General features: G+C 41.6%; 1 protein-coding gene across 3 annotated transcripts in view; it reads right to left on the bottom strand.

The window, feature by feature from the left end:
- Nucleotides 1-687: 687 nt before the first annotated feature.
- LOC132237246 (adhesion G-protein coupled receptor F2-like) overlaps nt 688-22,213 on the bottom strand; it is a 42,118-nt gene continuing 20,592 nt past the window's right edge. The window contains exons 3-10 of one of the 3 annotated variants that reach the window (XM_059701459.1): nt 21,791-21,833; nt 20,615-20,766; nt 18,255-18,488; nt 15,351-16,712; nt 11,595-11,636; nt 7,556-7,615; nt 4,534-4,610; nt 688-3,416 (exon numbers count right to left, since the gene is read on the bottom strand). In XM_059701459.1, coding sequence (XP_059557442.1) covers nt 4,563-4,610; nt 7,556-7,615; nt 11,595-11,636; nt 15,351-16,712; nt 18,255-18,488; nt 20,615-20,766; nt 21,791-21,833 — 1,941 coding nt within the window. In that variant the 3' untranslated portion in view covers nt 688-3,416; nt 4,534-4,562. Of the gene's footprint in view, nt 3,417-4,533; nt 4,611-7,555; nt 9,491-11,594; nt 11,637-15,350; nt 16,713-18,254; nt 18,489-20,614; nt 20,767-21,790; nt 21,834-22,213 lie in introns of those variants that run through there. The other 2 variants (XR_009453490.1, XM_059701460.1) reach the window with 2 other exon arrangements.

Here is a 22,213-nt window from a genome sequence, read left to right as displayed (position 1 = left end):
CACGCCTAAGAGAAATTACAGGTTTCTCTTGTCTGAGGCAGAGCCATTAGAATGAGTCACTTGTTTGTCCTTTAATTTCTCACCTTTATCTCAGATGATCAGACTCTGTTTGCATCCACGGCACGGGTGTAATTAGAACTGGGGGATACAATGCAAGGTTCTGCCACTGTTGTTGATAATGTTTAAAGGCTATCATGTTTTTGCCTGTACTGATGTTGAACTTGGGGGGAAAAGCCTAGGCAATTGATCAGTAATGATCCCTACCTTAGCATCAAATAGATTTTTGTTTTATTTTTTAGTGACTGGGCCAAGTAGTTCTTACTGAGCTTCTCCCTGGGGCCATGGCCATGGGGACTTCAGACCAGAAGGAAAAGTCAGGAAACATCACATAACCTGACTTCAGACAGGTAGCCAGTTTGTATTGTCCTTCATATCACCCAATAGTCCCATACATCTCTATTCTAGTGTCTTCTACTTACATATCTTCTTGACTCCAAAATTCAATGCAAGTCTCCATTTAAATATTGCCAGGGGAAGTGAAAGGCATTGTGGTTCTATCTTTTATAGTAAGGAAGATCAGGGAGGTGACGCTTGTGGAAATAGGTCAGTTTCATTGAGGTTGCCAGTCAAGTACCAGGCCATGTGGGAATTGGAAAAGTCAGTATCATCAAACCTTTGGTTGTGTAATCAAAGGACTTTATTGAACATTTTCTATGGGCACGGTGCCTTGGTCTGCATTTGGACATACAAAAGCGAGTAACATGGTAAATCACAAAGGTCAGTAATCCTGTCCCCAAAGGTCTACAGAGGTATCTAGAAAATATATGCACACAAAAAATACTGAAAGTAAACAATGTAGCACAATAAATACTAAACACGAAGTGAATGGCACAGATTATAAATATTCCAGGAAACCAGGAGGGGAGAGTCAGCACTCTGTTCAGACGAATCAAGAGAGCTTTCACAGAGAAGGCACAGAGTGAAGCAGAACTCAGACGCAGGGTGCCCTGAGTAGAACCATTATGTATACTGGTCCTGGGCAAGGAACTATATCTTACGACCCTGGTAACATTGGATGAAAGGGTCAGTCAATGGCAAGCTCAGCAGACTTTATTGGCTGAATGAAATACTTAACTTTTATTTAGAAGTCACTGGACTAACTCCCATGGGAGTGTCTCCAGTCAAACTCAAGGTTATAGCTGTGTGCTTACTTGTGTGTGCTTGTGTGTGTGCATGAATTCACAGGTACTCTCATGAAAACTGCTCACATTTTAATGGCCAACTGTTATTTGCCATGTGCTATTCTACTCTTTACCTCCAAATGTTCATCTAATCTTTACAACAACCCTATGAGGTAGGCTCTAGTTTCCTCAATGTATAGGTAAAAAAATTAAAGTCCAAGAAATTTAAATACCTGCCAATGAGTTCTCACTATGCCTCTGTCTTAGACACTGTTAGCACCAATTTTTCCTTGAGCCACCTGACCAGTCACTTCCTTGGTGAGGTGTGAACAGGACATAGAATGCGTTTCCACCCAGAGTCATCCACAGCCAAGCTGGTCTGTGCAAGTTTATTGACATCTTTCAGGATGGAGCAGACTGGGTGGTAGGCTGCAGGGGAGAGGGCACAGCTTGCTCAGGGGATTTCCAAATAATTCCGGAGTTTCTCTCTTAGCATCCATGGGCCTTTCTTGGTTAATAATAATCCCTAGGTAGAATGTTTACCCTGCCATCCTGTTGTAGGGTGTGAGTACATTGGAGTAGAGTATGCTTTCATGCTAGATGTGACTGCTCAATGCACAATGCGGATGAATGTCCTCTCTCTCTCTTTCTCCCTTTCCCCCACCCTCTCAGGCTTAGAGTTCTAATCTGTAAAATGGGACAATTGGACCCAGTCCTTTCTAAAGTTCCAGATTCACATTCTTATAGCTATTTGGCTTCATCAGAGTTCCCTCCTCACTTCCATGTATCCACTCTGGGTAAAGGACATTTCTTTGCACTGAAATCTGTGCATCGAGAACCCACACTGTGCCTGTCCCCACACCCTTTCCTTGAAGAGACCCCACAGAAATACTGGGAATGTCGTTTCTGCCTTCATTGGAGACAGGGACAATTGTCGTCCCGACATGAGCAATGCCACTTGAACGATGACTCCTTCTCCAGATTGGTGTATTTTTTTCTACCTTCTGATGGACTTCTTTATTACAATTTAACTTTCTCAAACTGTCCTACTTAGAGGAAATTTTTTGTAAGAGAGAGAAGGAGAGAGAGATCCCACTCATTCACAAAGTGAGTCTTGTGTTTCCATTTGTAATGTAACATCATTAATGCAGGCTTCTGGTAAGATAATTAGGGGCTATCCATTGACCCCTTTTCTTTATCCACTAATTTTTCTTCTGATTCATCAACCTGTGTACTCATTTTATAAAGGAGCATTTTTTCTTTCTTTCTTTCTTTCTTTCTTTCTTTCTTTCTTTCTTTCTTTCTTTCTTTCTTTCTTTCTTTCTTAAAAAAGGGCTTCTATCTGTAATACTGATCTCCTATTAGGCGGGACCTGCTTTGAATGATGAATTTGTTTACATACAAAGATAAGAAAATGAGCTTTGAATGATGAATTTGTTTACATACAAAGATAAGAAAATGAGCAGCTCTCTACTTGAAACATGATATTTCCCCTTTCTCATCCCAGGTTTAAAACAAAACATGCTGTTGGTGAGGGTTAATTATATTGTCAGAGTAGACAGTGTCCTTCAGCAGTGTCTTGCCTTTGAAGAAAGCCCAGGACTAGAAGCCTGCAGACTTGGGTTTTTGCCTTTGGCTCAAGCCTTGATTAGCTGTGACCCATTGCTCTAGGCTTCAGTCTCCTTAACTTAAAATGAGCATCTTTCTGGTTCAAAAGCTCTACCTATTTCACTTGGTTCACAGCCAAAAACAAAAGTTGCATTGAAGCCCAAGCCAGGTTGACCATGCAACCATTTAAATTTGGAGGAGTGGAATATGCTGGCAATAGGATTCCTTTGGTACAGAGAGCCAGCAATGACCTACTTAGAGTCAGCCCAACTGTTGGTGAGGGCCCCTCCCTCAGCAACCCACAGAATCCAGCCAGGTGACATCCCAGGGCACCTTTGTCAAAATGAGCCAGAGTGCTTTTCCAGAGGCCTCGACAAGATTAAGGCCCTGTTGTGGCCCACTTTGTCTTTCTGTTCCCTGTAGATGCCCAGAATGGCATATATGTGTTGACAGTTGATGAGAGAGAAGCGATTAGCAGCACAGAAGTAGACAGAGGGGCCTTCCATCCTTTCCGTAGTCACGCCCTCCTCAATCAGCACCACAAGCTGTCTTCATACTCCCCAGGGGCCAGACGACAGGAATAAACACACTTCTCCTGGGGGTTCTGCCATTCGTGGAATGTATGACCTTGTCAAGAACAGAGAATCACGGCTTTAATGTACAAGCAGCAAGACCCTAAAGCCCCACACCAACTGTACTGTGGGTTCACTCTTTCTGGAATGATAAGCCCCCTTTGGGTAGAGTCTCCTTGGTGGATGGAGAGGCTCTTCCCTTTAAGTCCCTCTGGAATCCAGGGAACAGGCTGCCTACAAGTGCTGAGTTAAAAACCTTGTCTTTCTTTAAGCTGGACCACTTCCTTTCTTCCTGGGAAATATCCCTTTCATTGTAAAAGGCCCTGGGCTGTTGAAGAAGGTCCCAGCCACAGAGGCTGCTGGAACACGGATGTGTTGGGGTGGGAGTGGTGGGCTCTCTCTAGATACATCTGAGTGCCTCTCTCTCCCTGATTGTGAATGTGGGTGTCCCGGTGTGGGTGTCTCTGTCTCCCTGTTTGGTCTTCTCTCTCTAGATCTACAGGGCCGTGGACATAGCGATTGGAAGACCCTTTGCACATTTCTGTGTATCTAGATGGCTCTCTTCCAACAGTGAGTAGTCATGCCTCTTGGTAAGTATCTCTATTTCTCTTCCCCAACCCCTTCCTCCCCCCATGGTTCCCTTTCTTACTGTGTTTTTCTCTGTGTCTCTGTATATCTCTCAGACACTATCCTCAAATGTAAATGCGCTTCTACATTATCCTTGAGACCTCACATAGACAGTGTATATCATAATTCCTTGATTGTTTAGCACGAGGGAAAAGATTTCCCTCAGTGAGAAACATGGGGATATTATTGATGTCACAGAAGATGTCCTGGGGCTAGGGAACTAGAAAAGGGGAGTGAGGGGAGAGCAGCTGTGAAGAGCCAGCACCTCTGCTCACTCTCCTCTTAAATATACCCATGCTGATTCCAGAGCATTCTCTGACAGGCCCAGTGGTTTCACAGGAACAACCAAAATTTCGGTAGTGCGAGAACCAGAAGTGTGAATGTACCTCTGACATTAGCTAGATGAGAATAGATTGCATAAGGAGAATCTTTTCAATCAAGACAAAAATCATTTCTAATCAGAATTAATCAAATTGTAATCCCCCCCCCCAAAGAAATGTCTTATCTGTAGCATGTATATAGGACCCCACTTGCTTTGCACTCACCTCCCAAGTTAGGAGTGTGGCCTGGTTTGTTAGCTTGGCCCTTTGGTGTGGCGACAAGAGAAATCAGAAGAAAGGTTCTGTTGAAGACAGAAGTATAATTTCAGTTATTATTGCTCTGTTTTCAATTATCACAATTATCCAAAGCATATGGAGAACTGTAACCTACAGCAATTTATTTAACATTTCACTTTCTCCCTCTCTTTGTATTCAAACTGCTGACAACACAGGGACAGGCTCGAGGGAGAGATACCCCCTCCTTGGCCTGCCTGGCTCCTTCTCTGGAAGGAGCCTCTAGTTTGGGAGGGAAAGGAGAGAAGGCAGTTGAGTGGACTAGAAGGAGAGATCAACACGAACATATTTCCTAGCCCCTAAATCTTTTCTTCTTAGCTGACCTGCTGAAATCTTCTAAGTTACAGTCATTCCCTTATGATGGGCCTAAGTCTAAAATACCCTGTGTTTGAGGCATATGTTGCCTAGAATAGGCAATACATTAATTGAATGGTAGAATTATTACCACATGAGCTTAGACTAATTCATCACATCAAATATTAAATGAACCCAGACAAGCACATTGATTAGCCTGGGTTGGGAACCTGGGCTGACACTCCAGGCAGGTCTCACAAGAAGTTCAACCCGGACTGTAGAGGACTGCCACCTAGGGGTCAGAGGCCTGCAAAGCAGGGGAGGAGAAAACAGATGGCAAGCCTACTTGCTCTGAGCAAGGCTGATGAAACTGACTTCCAATAACAGAAAATTAGTGGGCAGAGAGAGGGAAGGGCTGCGAGAGGTTAGTATAAATTTACCTAGTACGTAGACCGGTGGTTCTTAACCCTGGCAGCACTTAGAATCACTAGAGAACTTAAAAAAAAAAAAAAGACTAGGCCCTACCCCTGAGACTTTCTGGTTAAATTCTCTGTGGGTAAGGTCAGGACAGTGGTATTTTTAAAAAACTCTCTAGGTATTTCTCTGGTTCAACCAGCATTGAAAACCACTGGCTCAGACAATAAAGCAGAAAAACTGATAATAAGGTTCTGATATGATCCTGACAATCCTGATATATATTTAGGGGAAAAAACAAAAAATAACACAACTATTTTGCTCAGCTGGAGTGGCTCAGTGGTTGAGCATTGACCTCTGAACCAGGGGATTATGGTTCCATTCCTGGTCAGGGAACATGCCTGGGTTGCCGGCTGGATCCCCGGTGTGGGGCGTGCAGGAAGCAGCTGATCAATGATTCTCTCTCCTTCTCCCTTCCTCTCTGAAAGCAATATATATATAATACTATTTAATATTATTTTTCCAAACCATTGAAGAACAGAATTTCCCTGAATGGATCAATACTAAAAACACATAAGGATAGGAGCTGTGCTAAATGGGAAGGGATTGGAAGAGTCATGCCTCTCTCCTGAGAGCATGGTAGCAGACCAGAGTGAGGTAGCAGGGAATGCTTATAGGGGGTGTACTGGTGTGAACATCTTTACGATGCTAAGACACTTCAGGAAGGCTTGGATGAGTGCCTCTCAACCTTGACTACATGAAAATCACCCAAAACCCAAGCCACACTGCAGACTAAGTTAACGAGAACCTCCAGGATTGGGACCCAGGCAACATTATTTGAAGCATCCTGATTGATTCTGATGTTTGGCTGAGGTTGAGTACCTTTGCTTTACTATTGTTGTTGTTAATATTATTATTTTAATCCTCACCAGAGGATATGTTTAGAGAAAGGAGGGGAGGAAGAGTGAGACAGAGAAACAGAGAAACATTGATTCAAGAAACATTAATCAGTTGTCTCCCATGCTCTGACCAGATATGTGCCCTGACTGGGAATTGAACCTGCAACCTTTAGATGCATGGGATGACACTCCAACAAAATTAAGCCACCTGGCCTGGGTATGTATGTATGTATGTATGTATTTATTATTTTAGAAGACTGTTGCTTTAGAACCACTGCTTTATTCTCAAAAAAACATGGTGAGGTTGGTGGGAGGTTGGAGGGGTAGGTGTCATTATTTTATTTTTTGTTGTTGCTGTTTATTTTTTAGAAGAAAGGAATGTAGAGGGGTCAGCAATCTCCCGGGTATAAAGACCAAGGGCTGGAAATAAGGTCAAAGCTTTGGTGAGAGTAAGGTAAAAAAAGGATAGAAAAATAAAGGGAAGAAAAAAAAAGAGGGCTAAGGAAAGCAAAGGAGAGGGAATGGAAAGGCAAGGATTATAGGGAGTGGGTAATGCTGTTACCCAGGATCCCAGGGTGCCCAACCCCTCGAATGGCCCATCACCCCTCTGCCTGAAACTCTCCTCCAACACCAGCCCATGCTGGCCCACGTGAATCCCACCAGATGTTGGCGTGGGAAACTCCAGATGGCCTCTTCTCTTGTTTCTGGGCTTGTTCCTGGGCCAACCCTGAAGCCCCTCTTTTGCTGCCATTTAAATTTTTTTCAGTTTTTCCCAGGTTGCACCTTGCATACCAATACTACATGGTTATTAAATTATAGGAAGTGATGATAAGTGAAAGGGCATATATACCATCCAATGACTGACCAGGCCCCTAACCGTCCTTTTCAAGTCCAATAACTACGGCTGGTGACCCCTCTTGATAACCAAGCTATTAGATAGTTCTTTGTGGAGGATCAGAATTTGTTTCCCTGAATTCTCACACTTTGGATGTGATTCAACCAGTTAGAGTCATAGAGAACAAACGGGCTGTCATGGGAACCTGAGACTTTAATCTTCTCTCGTTTATCTGTTTCAGCCCTTGCTCTCCTGCTGTGTGGTGTACAGCTCGCCCCTCCTGGCCCTGATGCTTTGTCACGCTCCTCTGAATGCATTTAAGTCTAGTTTTATTTCTTTGGATGTGGTCCCAGGACTCCAGAAAGAATTTGAATAGCTTCACTGGGCACTTGTGAAAACTCCCTACCACAGAGCATTAAAGGATAGTTTTAGCAACACCCCATATGCCAGAAACTCCCGCATTGTTATCTTGTCAAACCTTTAGGCGAGAAAATGAACATGAAGGCTTTACCTCTGATATTCTGGAGATCCATTTTGCAGAAGTTACTCGATTCTTTAAGGCTTCTCTTATCTGGATAGTTGATTAAAAAATTAAGAATTAAAAGATGATAAGAAGTCAATGTTTTGGGGCCTGGCTAATATTGTAGCAGGGGAGTGTGTTACCAGGTCCTGCTGGAGGAATATGGAGGGATTAGTAACTTGGTGAAGTGGTCTGGGAAAAGGTGGGAGACATTAGCAAAGTGGAGCTAATATAGGAGGTTTATAATCAGGGCCTTGAACATGAACTCAATGGCTAAGAAATACAGTTGGCCACCAGTTTGAGGATTCTTAATTTTGGGAGTATTTTGGGGAGAGTACTTGAAGAGTTGAACATTTCCCACATTTTTTCAATTATTTAAACTTCCTTTTTTAGAAGCCCTAACCATGGTTTAAAGGAAAAAAGGGAAGGAATTCTACACAACATAACAAAGACCTGTGGAACAAAGAAAATAATAATAAATAACAACTGGGGAAATGAATACTCCAAGATCATGTAGCATGCAGTCAGTCAACTATTAAGAGACAGAGCCAGCGGGAGTTGAGTCCCCTGACTTCATATCATCCTGTCCTTTTCCCTAACTCTCTCCTACTGCACAAGGCACTCTCTTGTCATTTCTACTCCCTCTCTCCTTTTGCTATATAAAGTGTTTCTCACCTTCCAAGGCCTGGTAGAAGTTTTGTCTTCACAGTTTATATATACCATAGCCCTCTAGCTCAGACTGACTTCACCCTGCCCTGAAAATGTAGTGTTTTTGTCACACACGGTTCCAAATATGTAAAAGCATGGCCTGGGCTGGGAGTCCATGTACTCAAAGTCCATTGCAGTATGTACTAGTAAAGACATACTGGAGCCTCTAGTACAGCGGTTCCCCACCTGTGGGTCGTGGCCCCTTTGACAGTCGAACGACCCTTTCACAGGGGTCGCCTAAGACCATCCTGCATTATTAGATATTTACATTACGATTCATAACAGTAGCAACACTACAGTTATGAAGTAGCAACGAAAATAATTTTATGGTTGGGTCACAACATGAGGAACTGTATTTAAAGGGTCAGAAGGTTGAGAACCACTGCTCTAGTATTTCTTTTCTCTTATCTTTTTTCAATTTTGTGTTTCATAGGGTGTATAATACATACCTTGTAAATTAATAACAAGCACTGGGGATATGTGCTTCCTGGTTTTTACTGATTCTAAAAGTGTAAAGACTACTGGTATACACAGTAGTGGCCTCTTACCTGTGGTTTTGCTTTCCATAGTTTCAGTTACCCACAGTCAACCAAGGTCCAAAAATATTAAATGAAAAATTCCAGAAATAAACAATTTATTCCTTTTAAATTGTGTGCTGTTTTGAGTAATGTAATGAATTCTCCTGCTATTCTACTCCATCTGCCTGGGATGTGAATCACTCCTTTGTCCAGTGTTTCTGTGCTGTGTACACTATCTACCAGTTAGTCACTTAATCATGTCGATCATCAGATTGACTGTCACAGTATCACAGTGCTTGTGTTCAAGTAAGCAGTATTTTACTTAATAATAGCCCCAAGAGGCAAGAGCAGTGATGCTGGTGATTCAGATATGCCAAAGAGATCCATAAAGTATTTCCTTTAAGTGAAAAGGTGAGTATACTATAATAAGGTAGTTAAAATAACATAAAAAGATTAAATGAGGTCATAAGGGTAGGGACCAAATCCAGTAGGACAGTGTCCTTATAAGAAGAAGACACACCAGGGATGTGTGCCAGAGGAAAGACCATGTGGAGACATAGCAAGAAGGCAGCTCTCTGCAAACCAAGGAGAGTCCTCAAGAGAAACCAAACCTGTCAACACATTGATCTCAGACTTCCTGTCTCCAGAGCTGGAAGATTAACACAGGTGCCCTGTGGTCTGTAATCAGTTTCCTGTCTCCCTTTCATAGTTATAAGGAAAAATAAAATAATTTGTGTTCAATAAGTAGAATGTATGGAGATTAAAAGTATGCACTTTGGGGTCAAACAGACCCATATTTAAAAAGAGAAAGAAAGAAAGAAAGAAAGAAAGAAAGAAAGAAAGAAAGAAAGAAAGAAAGAAAGAAAGAAAGAAAGAAGTTACATAATTTTTGTTATAGTATATTGTTATAATTGTTCTATTTCATTATTAGTTATTGTTAATCTCTTACTGTGCCTAATTTATAAATTAAACTTTATCATAAATTAAAATAAATGTGTGCATGTAGGAGAAAAACAGACTATAAATAGGAATACATATTATCCATGGTTTCACAAATCCCCTGGGGATCTTGGAAAGTATTCTCCATTAATATGGGGGGACTACTGTATAACTTTTTGTCAATTAAATATAACACCTTTCAGTATTTACCTTTTACATTATAATTTTAAAGATACTAGGTTTTGCTTTTGATGGACATGTCCATGTCTTAGAGGTTTTAGCACACTTCATAACACCTAATACAGGCCCACTAATAATGTTACTGATGCTCTGGCTACAAATACTAGTTTTGGCTTTAGATTAATTAAAAAACATAATAGCCTTAATTGGTTTGGCTCAGTGGATAGAGCGTTGGCCTGCGGACTGAAAGGTCCCAGGTTTGATTCCAGTCAAGGGCATGTACCTTGGTTGCGGGCACATCCCCTAGAGGGGGTGTGCAGGAGGCAGCTGATCAATGTTTCTCTCTCATTGATGTTTCTAACTCTCTATTCCTCTCTGTAAAAAATAAAAAAATATATTAAAAAAAAACAAAAAAACAATAATATGATCTACAACTATATACCTTCAGTGCTTTCTATGTGTTTTCTCTTGCAAAATTGCTTTTGTTCTTTATCATAATTTAGCAGAAAAGGCAGGGAAAGCATAATTATTTCTGCATTCCCTTTCAGGAATCTGAGGTTCATGAGAGTTAAAAAACTTCTCAATTATAAGCAACTAATACAAACAAATATCAAGATTAATAGACAAATAGTCAAACTGTCACCTCTGAATATCAGGTTATGGTACCCTCATGAGAGAATGAAAGGACCATTGTGAAATGCCTTTTGTTTTTTATCAAACCTTGCATATTAACTTGTTAGTAGAATAGCATTGATAATATAATTAATTAATTAATTAATTAATTAAACAGTAAATAATAAACCCTGCAGTGAAGGTGTTTGCATCTACATGAGGGTTATTTGCTTTTCTCATTTCAAGAAATAGTATAGTACAATGGAAAAAGGGTGATTTTAGAAGCCTAAGCAAATATTTTGTGTTTTGCTCATTTGTTTGGGTTTTATTTGTTTTCACCACCCACTACATATACATTCTCTGTACTAGGAGAATTCCCTTCCTTGAATCCATTGCTCCCCAAGGTAGAAGACATGAACTCACTTTCTCAGCCTCCCTTGCAGCTAAGATGCAGCCATGTGACCTGGGCTCAGCCAATCAGACCTGAAAACTCAAAAAGCAGGTGCCAGTGGCCCTCAGCAGGCAGGATGGAGGTGATCCCTGAAACAGCAGTAGCATCAACTCTAGTTCAGCATCCAAGCCTGACATTGGTTTTGGTGAGCTTTGCTTCTGTGTCCAGCAAAGTTAGGGAACGGGTTGCAGGTGGAACAGTTCTATGCTATGAATCGGGGATTATTCCTGGTGTGTAGACCCCATGTGTCCAAGCCAAAGAGATATCTTCCCAAAGATGATATTGTGAGATTTAATAAATTCCTTTCTGCTTCAACGAGTTAGTTTCTAAAGCAAGCTACTTAATCATTGAGTCTGTTTCCTCATCCATAAAATTGAAAATAGAAACACCTAATATTGTTTTCAGGATTAGAGCTAATGTACATAATATGCTTAGCCCCATAAAAGATGGCTGATATTACTTGCATTATAAAGAGCAGTGATGTCCTGTTCAAGTGTCTGTACAAATAATTGATATGAAAGACCCTGAATAGGTCAGCTTTACAAATGAGCATTTCAGGGCCAAGTATTGTTAATGCAGAAAAACAAAAATAAAAACAAAAAACAAGAAGAATTAATGGTACCTTTGGATCCAGGATTGTTCCAAACACCAAGATGAAGAAGCCCTGAGAAAGAGAAAAGAGTGAAGAAGAGCAATTTACAAAGTAATGTTGATAATACCTGCATTCATTATCAATTCCTATTCTGAAACTGATAAAACTAACTAAAAAACAAAATAAAACAAAAATGCAGACCCTATGACTTAATGTGTGACTCATTTTAAGGTCACAATACCTAGATTCTTCCACTCAACAAATGTTAATAGAGTGTCTTCCACGTGCCAGCCATGTTCTAGATACTTGGGGTACCCCAGAAAACCTAACAGACCAAGGTCCCTAATTAATATAAGCGTATTATAAGAATTTATTTTTAATTTGGGCAAAATAAAGTGTTTTGCATTTATCAGGAGCTGTGCATCTCATCAAAATACAATGGTCCACGCAATAGCCAGGGGATGTTAGGCAATGGATAGCAGCCTTACAATCCCTGAGTAATTAGTAATGAAAGAGATTTCCACAGGAATAAATAAATAAAAAGCATCCATGCTCAGCTTTATTTAACACCCTCAACCTCCCTCCCCCATCCACAACCAAAAAACTGTTATAAAATTTGCAAAGAAAAATTAGGTACATGGATCATCAGAAAAACCAAGACCCCAAACAGATTGAGTTTCTAAGCACATAATGGGTGCTCATAAAAAAGTGATCCAAATATAATATAGAGGGTATTAATTAGCTCTCATATCTCTGATCGTCCATAAAAATTATGATGGAGGCTGTTCCTCCATCGTTATAGTCCATTTGAGTTTCAATATTTTTTTCATATGTAGCGGTACAAAACCACCTGGGAAGAAGGGAAAATATCCATCCTATTTTGCAGATAAGGAAAGGAAAGCTCAGAGACTCAACTTTGAAAATGTGATAGACAGCAATATTGATTAGACAAAATTTCTCCTAAAAGTGTGAATACTTGGCTCTTTGCTCATCTGAGAAGAGAAATAAGATAATGACCTTTGATTTAGGCATCCTTATTAAGTTGTTCTGATTGCATAATCAAATGTGAACCCTTACCCAGGCAGAGGCCTGTCGAGGCACATGGGTGAAATACAAAATAGTAAAGATGTTATAACCAGGTGGTCATCAGCAGGGACGATACCAAACCCACTGCTGCCATGATTTGCAAACGCTTAGCTGAGAGGTGGAGGACTTCACAGGGACCAGTGCCTGGATGGCCACGCAGCTAATCCATTCCTCCAAACATACTAACTATACGTCTCCATTCAGCCAGTCCAGCAAGTGCTCCAAGCTTGGAGTGCTTCCCTTAGATTGCTCTTTTGTCTGACACTCTTAGCTGTCCATCTATAAACCAGGAAGTAGGTTCTCACAAGACACCGAATCTGCTTATGCCTTGATCTTGGACCCCCCAGCTTCCAGAACTTTGAGAAATAAATTTCTGTTGTTCATAAGCCACCCAGTGTTGTATGGATCTGCAAATCTTACCCAGCCCACAATTACTCTCAGTAAATACAAGAGAAGATTCCAACTAGAAGTGGTACCTTGACCAAGTAGCATTCAATGCAGCAACTGACTGTACAGGGTGGGGAAAAGTGGGTTTACAGTTGTTCATATGGAACACAATACAATAATTAATAAGTGAGACTATAAGGACAAATTCTTTGTTTCAAGTACTCAGCTGTAAACCGGCATTTGCCCCATCATGTATAATCATCCTTCCTCAGCAAAGGGGGTGGTTGAGCTTAAAAACTAATGGGTGTGCTCCCACAAGCCTAGGACCAGGAAGCTTTCAAAGAGCCTTTCTCCTACACGTCTGGATCTCCTGGGATATTTATGATCTTTCTTCTCCACTTGCTCCATCAGCCTCAGTTGCCCCTCATCTCAGTTCATCCTAACACTCTGCTTGTCACACTTTTTCCTCTCAGTAGTTTCTGTCTCTCACCTCTCTGGACTTGTGGCTCTCCTTCTCTCCTCCCAAATTTACCTTGATCCACATGGCTCTCACCATGGTTAATTTAAATCTAGCAACATGACTTCACTGACTAGGGAGTCAGGAAGAGATGGGCACATCCATTCTCTCGTGTTTCCACCAGACACAGCAGATTCAAATAACCTCACAAGCATAGTAGAACGTAGGAAAAACAATTAGGAAGGGATGCATTTTGAGGATGTTTGGCCTTCCATTTAAATCTAATTTATTGAATTGCAATTCTACAGAATTTAATGATGTCTGTGTTTACACCACCTTGAAAATTTGTTGAAAATGCAGTAGTTAGCTCTCCTGAGCCAGTACAAGCCAGCTCCAGAACACCACTGCCTCATGCCTGCCCTGGAGTCTGGCCTTGACCCAAATCCTGCTCTCAGCTTCTCACTGGCCCATTGGTACTGGTACTTAGATGGGCCCCACCCTCCTCCTTGCCAGGTATCAAGGCAGAAACTGAGTTTAAATTACAAACTGAGTTGATCCTGTTATGACAGGGAAAAATACAAGTGCTCACAGGCTATTACAAAGTGAAAACCACAGTCAAGATGGCCCAAGGGAGACAGGAAAGGAAAATCTGAGGACTACGACATGAACTCATTAAGGACATGACAAATAGACACTGGATATGCTGAACAGAAATTTAGGAACACTAGGTTTTTATTCCAGTTCTATCAGTGATGAGCTGCATAAACATGGGTAAGGGAATTGATAATTACTAAGAGCTATACAAAAAGTGTAGGGTACAATTAATATATTCTATAGAAATGCACAAAAGCAACAATGTTAGCATTGTTCTCTAAGACATTAAAATGTCTATTGTAGATAAAATCATGTAAATTTAAATTTTGAAAGAGAAATATGAAAAAAATATTTGACATAAAATTTCTATTATTTTTAAATAAAGAAACATTCAGGAAAATAAATATTTTAGAAGTCTATAAAAATAAAAGCTTTCTTTTTAATTAGTTGTTATTTAGATAGTTAGCATTCAATATAATAAACTTTGACTCATTAGTGCACTGTGACAGAAAAAAATGAAAAAGAAATTTCATTCAAGAAGGGAATTATTGACTGTTGAATAATATCCAGCCATTAAAGAGACATAACCTGGAAAAATGCTAGGATGTATTTTTAAATGGTAGAGTAAGTTTCAAAATACTATGCATTGTTTTTTAACTCATATTATGTGAAAATATGCTTATATGTGAGTATAGAAAGTTTGGCAAGGATGTACATGAAACTGTGAACATTTTTTAATTCACAGAGATGAGGTAAGAGAGGAAAGGACAAGGGAAATTATCTTTAATACCATTAATATGGCTTCCAGTGGTAACTAAACATTCTAAATGGAATAAAATATGAATGTGCATATGTAAATACTCCCAGTTACATACCTAGATTTGGGAGGAAGTGGTATTGTTTCATTTCTAAACTAGTTAAAACTCGGCCTATTGTTAGGCTACTTGGTCTTGTCCCATTCACTATTTTATTTCATTTTCCAAAAACTACTATAAAGTGAGCAGATTGTGCTCATTTAATAAGTGGGAAAATATGGCTTGGAAAAGTTAAGCAAATATCCCAGGAGAATGTTACACATTAGCAAATGAGAGAGTCAAGATTTGAATCCAGGCCTTTCTGAAACAAAAGTGTATTTCCTGACTCAATAGGCTATTCCAAATCCACTGCCTTTTATAAATAAATATGATGGCACACCCTCCTGATCACAAAACTTCTTTCCAAATTCTCTCACTTTGGACTTGGTCAGAAGCGTCTGGACTTACCTGGAAAGCATTAAGCAAGGAGAAGAGGATGTGGAAGAACAGGGAGTTATCATCGATGACTGTGGCTATTCCGAATCCCCAGGTCAGGCCCAGCAGTGGTGTGAGGATGGCGATGTTCTTACTGATTCTCACGATGGCTCTCACCTCCTGGAACATGGAACTGCCAATGGTAGCTCGCCGGGTTTTGACAATCACCAGTGTCACCGTGATCAGGTTTACTACCACAATGGCCAGCGCTGGGACCACAAAGGCCAGGAGGGCCTTGGTCATGTCCCAGTTGAGCCAGCAGGCCTCAGGCCGTAGGTAGCCTTTGCCAGGCTCAGTGGCAGCAACTGTAACAACAGCAATGACCAAAGGGCAACCGTATCCCACGGAAAAGAGAGATGCCACCAGGACTGACTTGGGCAGTGTATGGAAAACAATCAGGATTCCATAGAGGATAAGAAGTGCCTTAGCGAGCATCCAGAAAAACACAGAAAGGTAAAAGAAATGAACAAAAAACGTCGCTGCCACACATCCATTGTGGTGTGTCCTTGGACCACTAAGAAAGGAAGCCACGATGAACCACACATCAGCCATCAGCAAGGTAGCCGCAACGTTGGCAATACACAAGTGGCGTAAATAGGAGATCTCTGTCTTTGTCACTCGGCTCCAGACCAAGGCCTCGATGGACAAGCAAAGGATCAAGCTGCAAATGGAAACGCCCAGGCCTATGTACGTGATGTAAGTCAGGATGGGACTCTGCAAGGTGTGTGGTGACATAAGAATGGAGAAGGAGGTAAACAACTTGCTTGGCCTACATTTGCAAACAGCTTGCTGGGAGGTTTCCTGAATCATTTGGCAGGCGTGCTGGTCCCATCTGCTCTCTAATGAGTGCCAGCCAACACACTGTGTCCTGCTGTCCTCTGAATTCCTGATCTTTTCAAAAACCAGTGAGATCCTTGTAAGTTCCTTGGGCAGAATGACAGACAGGACAAGTCCGTTCACGGTGACCTTTTCCAGAAGACTGGCCTCTAAGATGGCTCCAAGGGTTGGAAATGCAATGCTGACGACCTGCGAAGGAGAGCGCACCTTCTGGGCTTCATCTCTGCTGATCAACACCCTCCCAGTGACACTATTGCGGGTGTCATTAACTCTCATGGAGAAAGTTAAATTCTTTCCATTGTTATCTCCAGATATGAAGGTGCACATAGTATGAATAAACACATCCGGTATGTCAATGGGATATTTACTTATGAGTAGCTTTCTTGCAAAGCTGTTGACTGAGTGCAGCAGCACGCAGCTGCTGTTTTTCTCAGGGATGAAGGTCCAGTTGGAGATGCTTTTGCTATCAAGAATGTGGTTGGCCATGGTGCTGTAACTCTGTCAATGAAGAACGGGCATTAGTATGGAGCTACTGTCTGAATCTGCCAGGACATTCAAGCTTCACTTTAAAAAAACAAACGAAACTTTACTATTGAAAGTATTACATATGTTCCCTCCTTCCCCCAGTGACCCCTTTTAGCCCACCTCCACTCCCACCCTAGGCCTTCACCACACTATTGTCTGTGTCCATGGGTTATGCCTATATGCATACAAGTTCTTTGGTTGATCTCTGCCCATCTGCCCACCCACCCTCCCCCGCCTTTCCTCTGAGATTCTATAGTCTGCTCTATGCTTCTATGTCTCTGGATCTATTTTGTTCATCAGTTTATTAGATTCCACATATGAGTGAGATCATGTGGTATTTGTCTTTCTCTGACTGGGTTATTTCACTTAGCATAATGCTCTCCAGGTTCCTCCATGCTGTCGCAAAGGATAAGAGATCCTTCTTTTTACTGTTTCATGGTATTCCGTGGTAGAAATGTACCACAGCTTTTTTATCCACTCATCTACTGATGGGCACAGATAACATAAACGGTATAATGTCTTAAGTATCTTCCTTGACACACTGGGCTGTTTCCGGATCTTAGCTATTGTAAATTGCATTGTTATGAACATAAGGGTGCATATATTCACTGGGTCAAATGCAGTCCCATATTTAATTTTCACTTTTATAAAGCGTGTTCCTTCAACCAGTAACATAGGCATGCCCTGGGAACCTCTTAAAGATACAGAATCTCAGGCCCTACTCCAAACCCTGTGAATCAGAATGAGCACCTTAATGAGATCCCCAGGTGACTCACATGCCACTCAGGTTTGTGTTGGAGGATAGAACTACCAGGCAGCTGCCTTCCCCCTGCTCATGTGATGCCTGCCTCACAGGAATGGGCAGCCTTCACTGTGTTCATTTCCATTATCTGTTCCACTTCACACCTGGGTGACACTAGCAATTTGCCTGCCCTGCCCAGAGCACCCACTATGTAATTAATATCTATTAAACCCCAACTGTGTGCAGGGCATTGTACAGGAACATGACACACTGGAAGCTGACCCCAGAGGATGGACCCCCTTTTTCTTATCTTCTACTTTGAAGGTCAGACACAAAGGAAGCATGTCCAATTCCATTTCACATTTCTGCAGCAGACCTATCTGGCTGTTTTTTGGACACCCAGTTTTGTGTTTTTTTTCCCATTTTAGCAACCTGTTCTGATTCACAAATAAATGTCTTCCTCTCTGCAGGACCTAGAACAGCTCTTGGAGATTCACAGTAGCCAAAATCTACATGGAAAAAGCTTGCTTCAATGTCCAATCCAGCACCTGGTAAGTGCTCTCTTTAAATGCTTGTTGACTGAATGTATTCACTTTTTTCATTCATTTTTTTTCTTCAATGAGGATTTATTTTAAACATTTACCAGGTAATGGAAATACTGAAGTGAAAGACATGGTCTCCTCAGACCCTCAAAAGCTCCAACTAAACCTGCATTCCTTTCCCATTCCCCCCTCCCCCAAAAAAACCCCCCACAAATGTTCAAGGCCACTCACTTTCATCTTTGCTTCACCCACTTCTGTTGACAGCATTGTTGATATGTTGTGTAGTAGCTGCACGATGACAGCGATGTTTCCTGGTATCCGGGGAGAACGCTGAATCTTCTTAACAACACAGGACAAATCCTGCGGACACTTCCGCATCAACTTATCTGCAATGGTCTCGGACTTTCCAGAATATTCATTTATGTGTATACTACTTCCAAATGATGGACCTGCACTTAAATCCTCCTAAGAAATGGCAAAAAGAAAGTTTGTTATCATGTTACTTTTGTTTTCAATGTAAAAGTACCTTTACTACAATGTAGGACAGCCTTATTACACAATTGTATATTGCATAATGCTTTTCTATTTTACATTGTCAAGGTCACATCTGCTGTGGAACCACCTGCCCAACACCAAGGTGTATGAACAGCTGCCTACTCCTGAACCCCCTATATTCAAACAACAATTGTTATCTTTAGCACACCCCTCCACACGCCTTCTGTGTACATGTACTGTGCACATGGGTACATTTCTCATGCCATTTAAACTTACTTTTCATTCTTCCCAAGGGCAAAGCATAAGACATAAACATATTTTTTTAAAAAATAGAACTTTCTAACTAGATTTGAACGAATCAACTGGAACACCAAGAGAGAAGAATGACTGAAAATAGTGATAGACAGCATTTCACCACAGATCGGGCTCTGGGTCCCACACTTTAAAGCAGGGGTAGCAAACGATAGCCACAGGTTTGCCGTCTGTTTTTTTGTCAATGAAGTTTTGTTGGGATTCAGCTTGCTCATTCACTGGGCTGCTTTCTTGCTACCATAGCAGAGTTGAGTAGTTTCAATAGAGACCATAATACCCACAATGCCAAAAATATTTACTATCTGGCTCTTTATGGAACAAAATTGCCAAATTGCCAAACCTTGCTTTATCAGAACCCTTTCTCCAGCCTTCCCCTTCAGAAGGACAAGGAATCCATGGCCTAGAGCAGTGATGGCGAACCTTTTGAGCTCTGCGTGTCAGCATTTTGAAAAACCCTAACTTAACTCTGGTGCCGTGTCACATATAGAAATTTTTTGATATTTGCAACCATAGTAAAACAAAGACTTATATTTTGATGTTTGTTTTATATATTTAAATGCCATTTAACAAAAAAAATCAACCAAAAAAATGAGTTTGTGTGTCACCTCTGACACGCGTGTCATAGGTTCGCCATCACTGGCCTAGAGGATGGGCCTACACAGAACCCATGTCCCTGCTTCCAGACACCTGATTATTCTACATGACAACAGCAAGCCGATTTGCAGGGCCTTCCCTAAGTCTGTGCTGCCACGGATGGACCAGGCCACCTGTAGGCCTGAGATGTGTCAAAGGGACACCTGTGTTCAGGCTTATGGGTGTGTGGCCTTGGCCTTCTACTACCCATGAGGTGCAGGATGGAATCTAGAATGGGAGGCTGACAGAATCTGCTTTATTTAATGGTTTGTAGACTTGATTGAAAGCATTTAAATATTAAGACATATGGAACGTGGGTCTCCATGTGTACTTTGCCCAGATCCTTCAAATCAGGGATGGGCAGCGTTTTGAAGTCTGGTAGGGGAACTTCAGGTATAGCATCCACTGCCTCCCCCAGCCATGCCCCAAACAGGAGATGGGAATGTTGCCAGAATACAAGAGAGGCCAAAGCATTGACTCCCCTGAGCGAATCAGGAGCTGACCTTCAGAAAGGTAACGCTCCTGATAGAAGAGGAGAAAAGGAAACAAAGGAAGAAGAAATGCCATTTGACCTGATTTTATTTACTAGAATTTGATTTTTTAAAATATGTAATAACTTAAGTATATGTGGAAATATGTTCCTTTGTTTGACAACAAAGTCCTTTCCTCCAGGTTCAGCTCTCTTCTAGTGCATTTACTGAGCACTGGAGGAGTCACATGGAGATCTTGGTAAAATGCAGGTACAGATTCAGCAGGTCTGGATGGGGCCCAATTGCCTCATGTCTGAAAGTTCTCAGAGATGCCCTGTGCTGCCAGTCAGTGATGGACACATTGAGTAGCTGGGCTTTGGGGTATTAAAGAGCTGAGTGAAAGTGGAGAAGTAAACTGTGATGATTCCAGACAGCTCTTCTAGCTCTGGCCTTAGCGATCTGGTGCCTTTGTGTCATGGAAGGTGTGGGAGACATGAGAACAGACTTTTAGGTGCCCAAAGTTAGGAATGCCATTCCAGTATATATATAGAGAGAACAGGTAGATGTTTATGTATTCAGCCGCAAGCACCTTTACTTATCACCCTGTCATTCTCTCTTACTGAGTGCAACATGCATTGCTAATTTGAGGCTTCACTTTGCATGTGAGAAAAAAGATATTACCTCAAAGATGTTGAAGGCGGTAAGAGTCTGGCAGGTATCAGTGATCTTGTGCCATTTATTTTGTTTACATAAAAACCCCATATTTCCCGGAGTATCTGGAGGGCAAGGTTGACTGCAATGAGAATTGTCCACACAGACCCCATCACATGCACCTGGGAAGATAAAAGGCATCAGCATTAGATGGAGAGCTATGGACTCAGGGCTCAAGGTGTTGCCACATGAAGGTGCATAAATCCTGTGGACTTGGTAAAGTGGAGGAAGATTGAAGTATATCAGTGAGCATCATATACAGGGTGTTTCCCTAAAATGTATACACACTATAATAGCTGTTACCTCAATTTTGAAAATGAAATGTATTTTAATAAATACACTGCCTTTATAATTATTCAAAGTATGTGTATACTTCCTTTGGGACACACTATATTTCAGTGACAAACTACTATTATTTCCAGCAAAATCTTATCCTGAACTCAAATGTAGAAAGTAGCCTGGCTGGTGTGGCTCGGTTGGTTGAGCGTCATCCCATGCACCAGGAGGTTGCTGGTTCCATTCTCTGTCAGAGCACATACCCAGGCTGCAGGCTCGGTACCCTGTATGGGTGTGCAGAAGGCAGCTGATCAATGTTTCTCTCTCATCGATGTTTCTCCTCTCCCTCTCCTTTCCTCTCTCTGAAATCAATAAAAACATGTTTAAAAACAAATAGTCAAAAGTGTGACTGGCCCAGTGAGAGGGAAGAGCCCCTGGGTCAGTCCCTGGGTCCCTCACACCTCAAAGGAAAACCCTGACACCTCCTCAGTCCCCTCCAGGGGGAGACAGTTTGGAAGCTCCTGTAGCTGATGTTCTCTAAGAACCTCCCAACTCTGGAACTTTATAATCAGTTACATCATCAATGGGTTCTCACAGACCTCTGCTAGCCACTGCCCCAGTCTGAGTTGGCTCAATCCAAAGGATTTATAGTAAATAACTCCAAGACCAGGATGGAGCAGAGGGTACTGGCAAGAGAAGGAAGTAGAGGTCAATGGTACATTTTAATGTGAGAAATATAAAAAGGAAATCCCAGTGCAAACCATCAGGGAGTCCCATCTGCTAGACCATAAGACAGGGCTAAGGATGGCCCTCTATTATAACAGATGGACAGTAAAACTTTCATTTCATTAGTAATTGCTACCAACATACCGTGTGGCTTGGCAGACACTTTCCCCTTGCTTTTGCTGGCAGCCTAGGGAGGGAAAATCAAAATTCACATCAAAATCAATTGGTGAGAAGCCAACCCAATGATTCACTTTAGTCACAGGCCAACGACCACATCTTCATCAGCTGTGACACCAGGACGCCACTAAACCTGAGACCATGACATGTGGCCCATGACCCCATCTGCCCTTTAGCCTGGATTGCTATCTCTCCCATGGCTCTTCAGTAGGATCCCTTGTTCTGCTCCTGTAAGGATGAGCTACATTCTACCCAGGATCATCATGAGCAGAGGTGGATTTACTGGGAAGTTAATGAAGGTTAAGCTTCAGAATTCATTGCCAGTATGGGTCCCTTTGAAGCACTGAGAGAGGATCTAGCAACCGGCTCACGTGCTCCTATGTTTTTATT

The sequence above is a fragment of the Myotis daubentonii genome, chromosome 6 (assembly GCF_963259705.1).
Source record: "Myotis daubentonii chromosome 6, mMyoDau2.1, whole genome shotgun sequence".
Lineage (NCBI taxonomy): Eukaryota > Metazoa > Chordata > Mammalia > Chiroptera > Vespertilionidae > Myotis > Myotis daubentonii.
The sequence above is the reverse complement of the archived record's forward strand: the minus strand, read 5'-3'. Positions and strand labels throughout refer to the sequence as shown.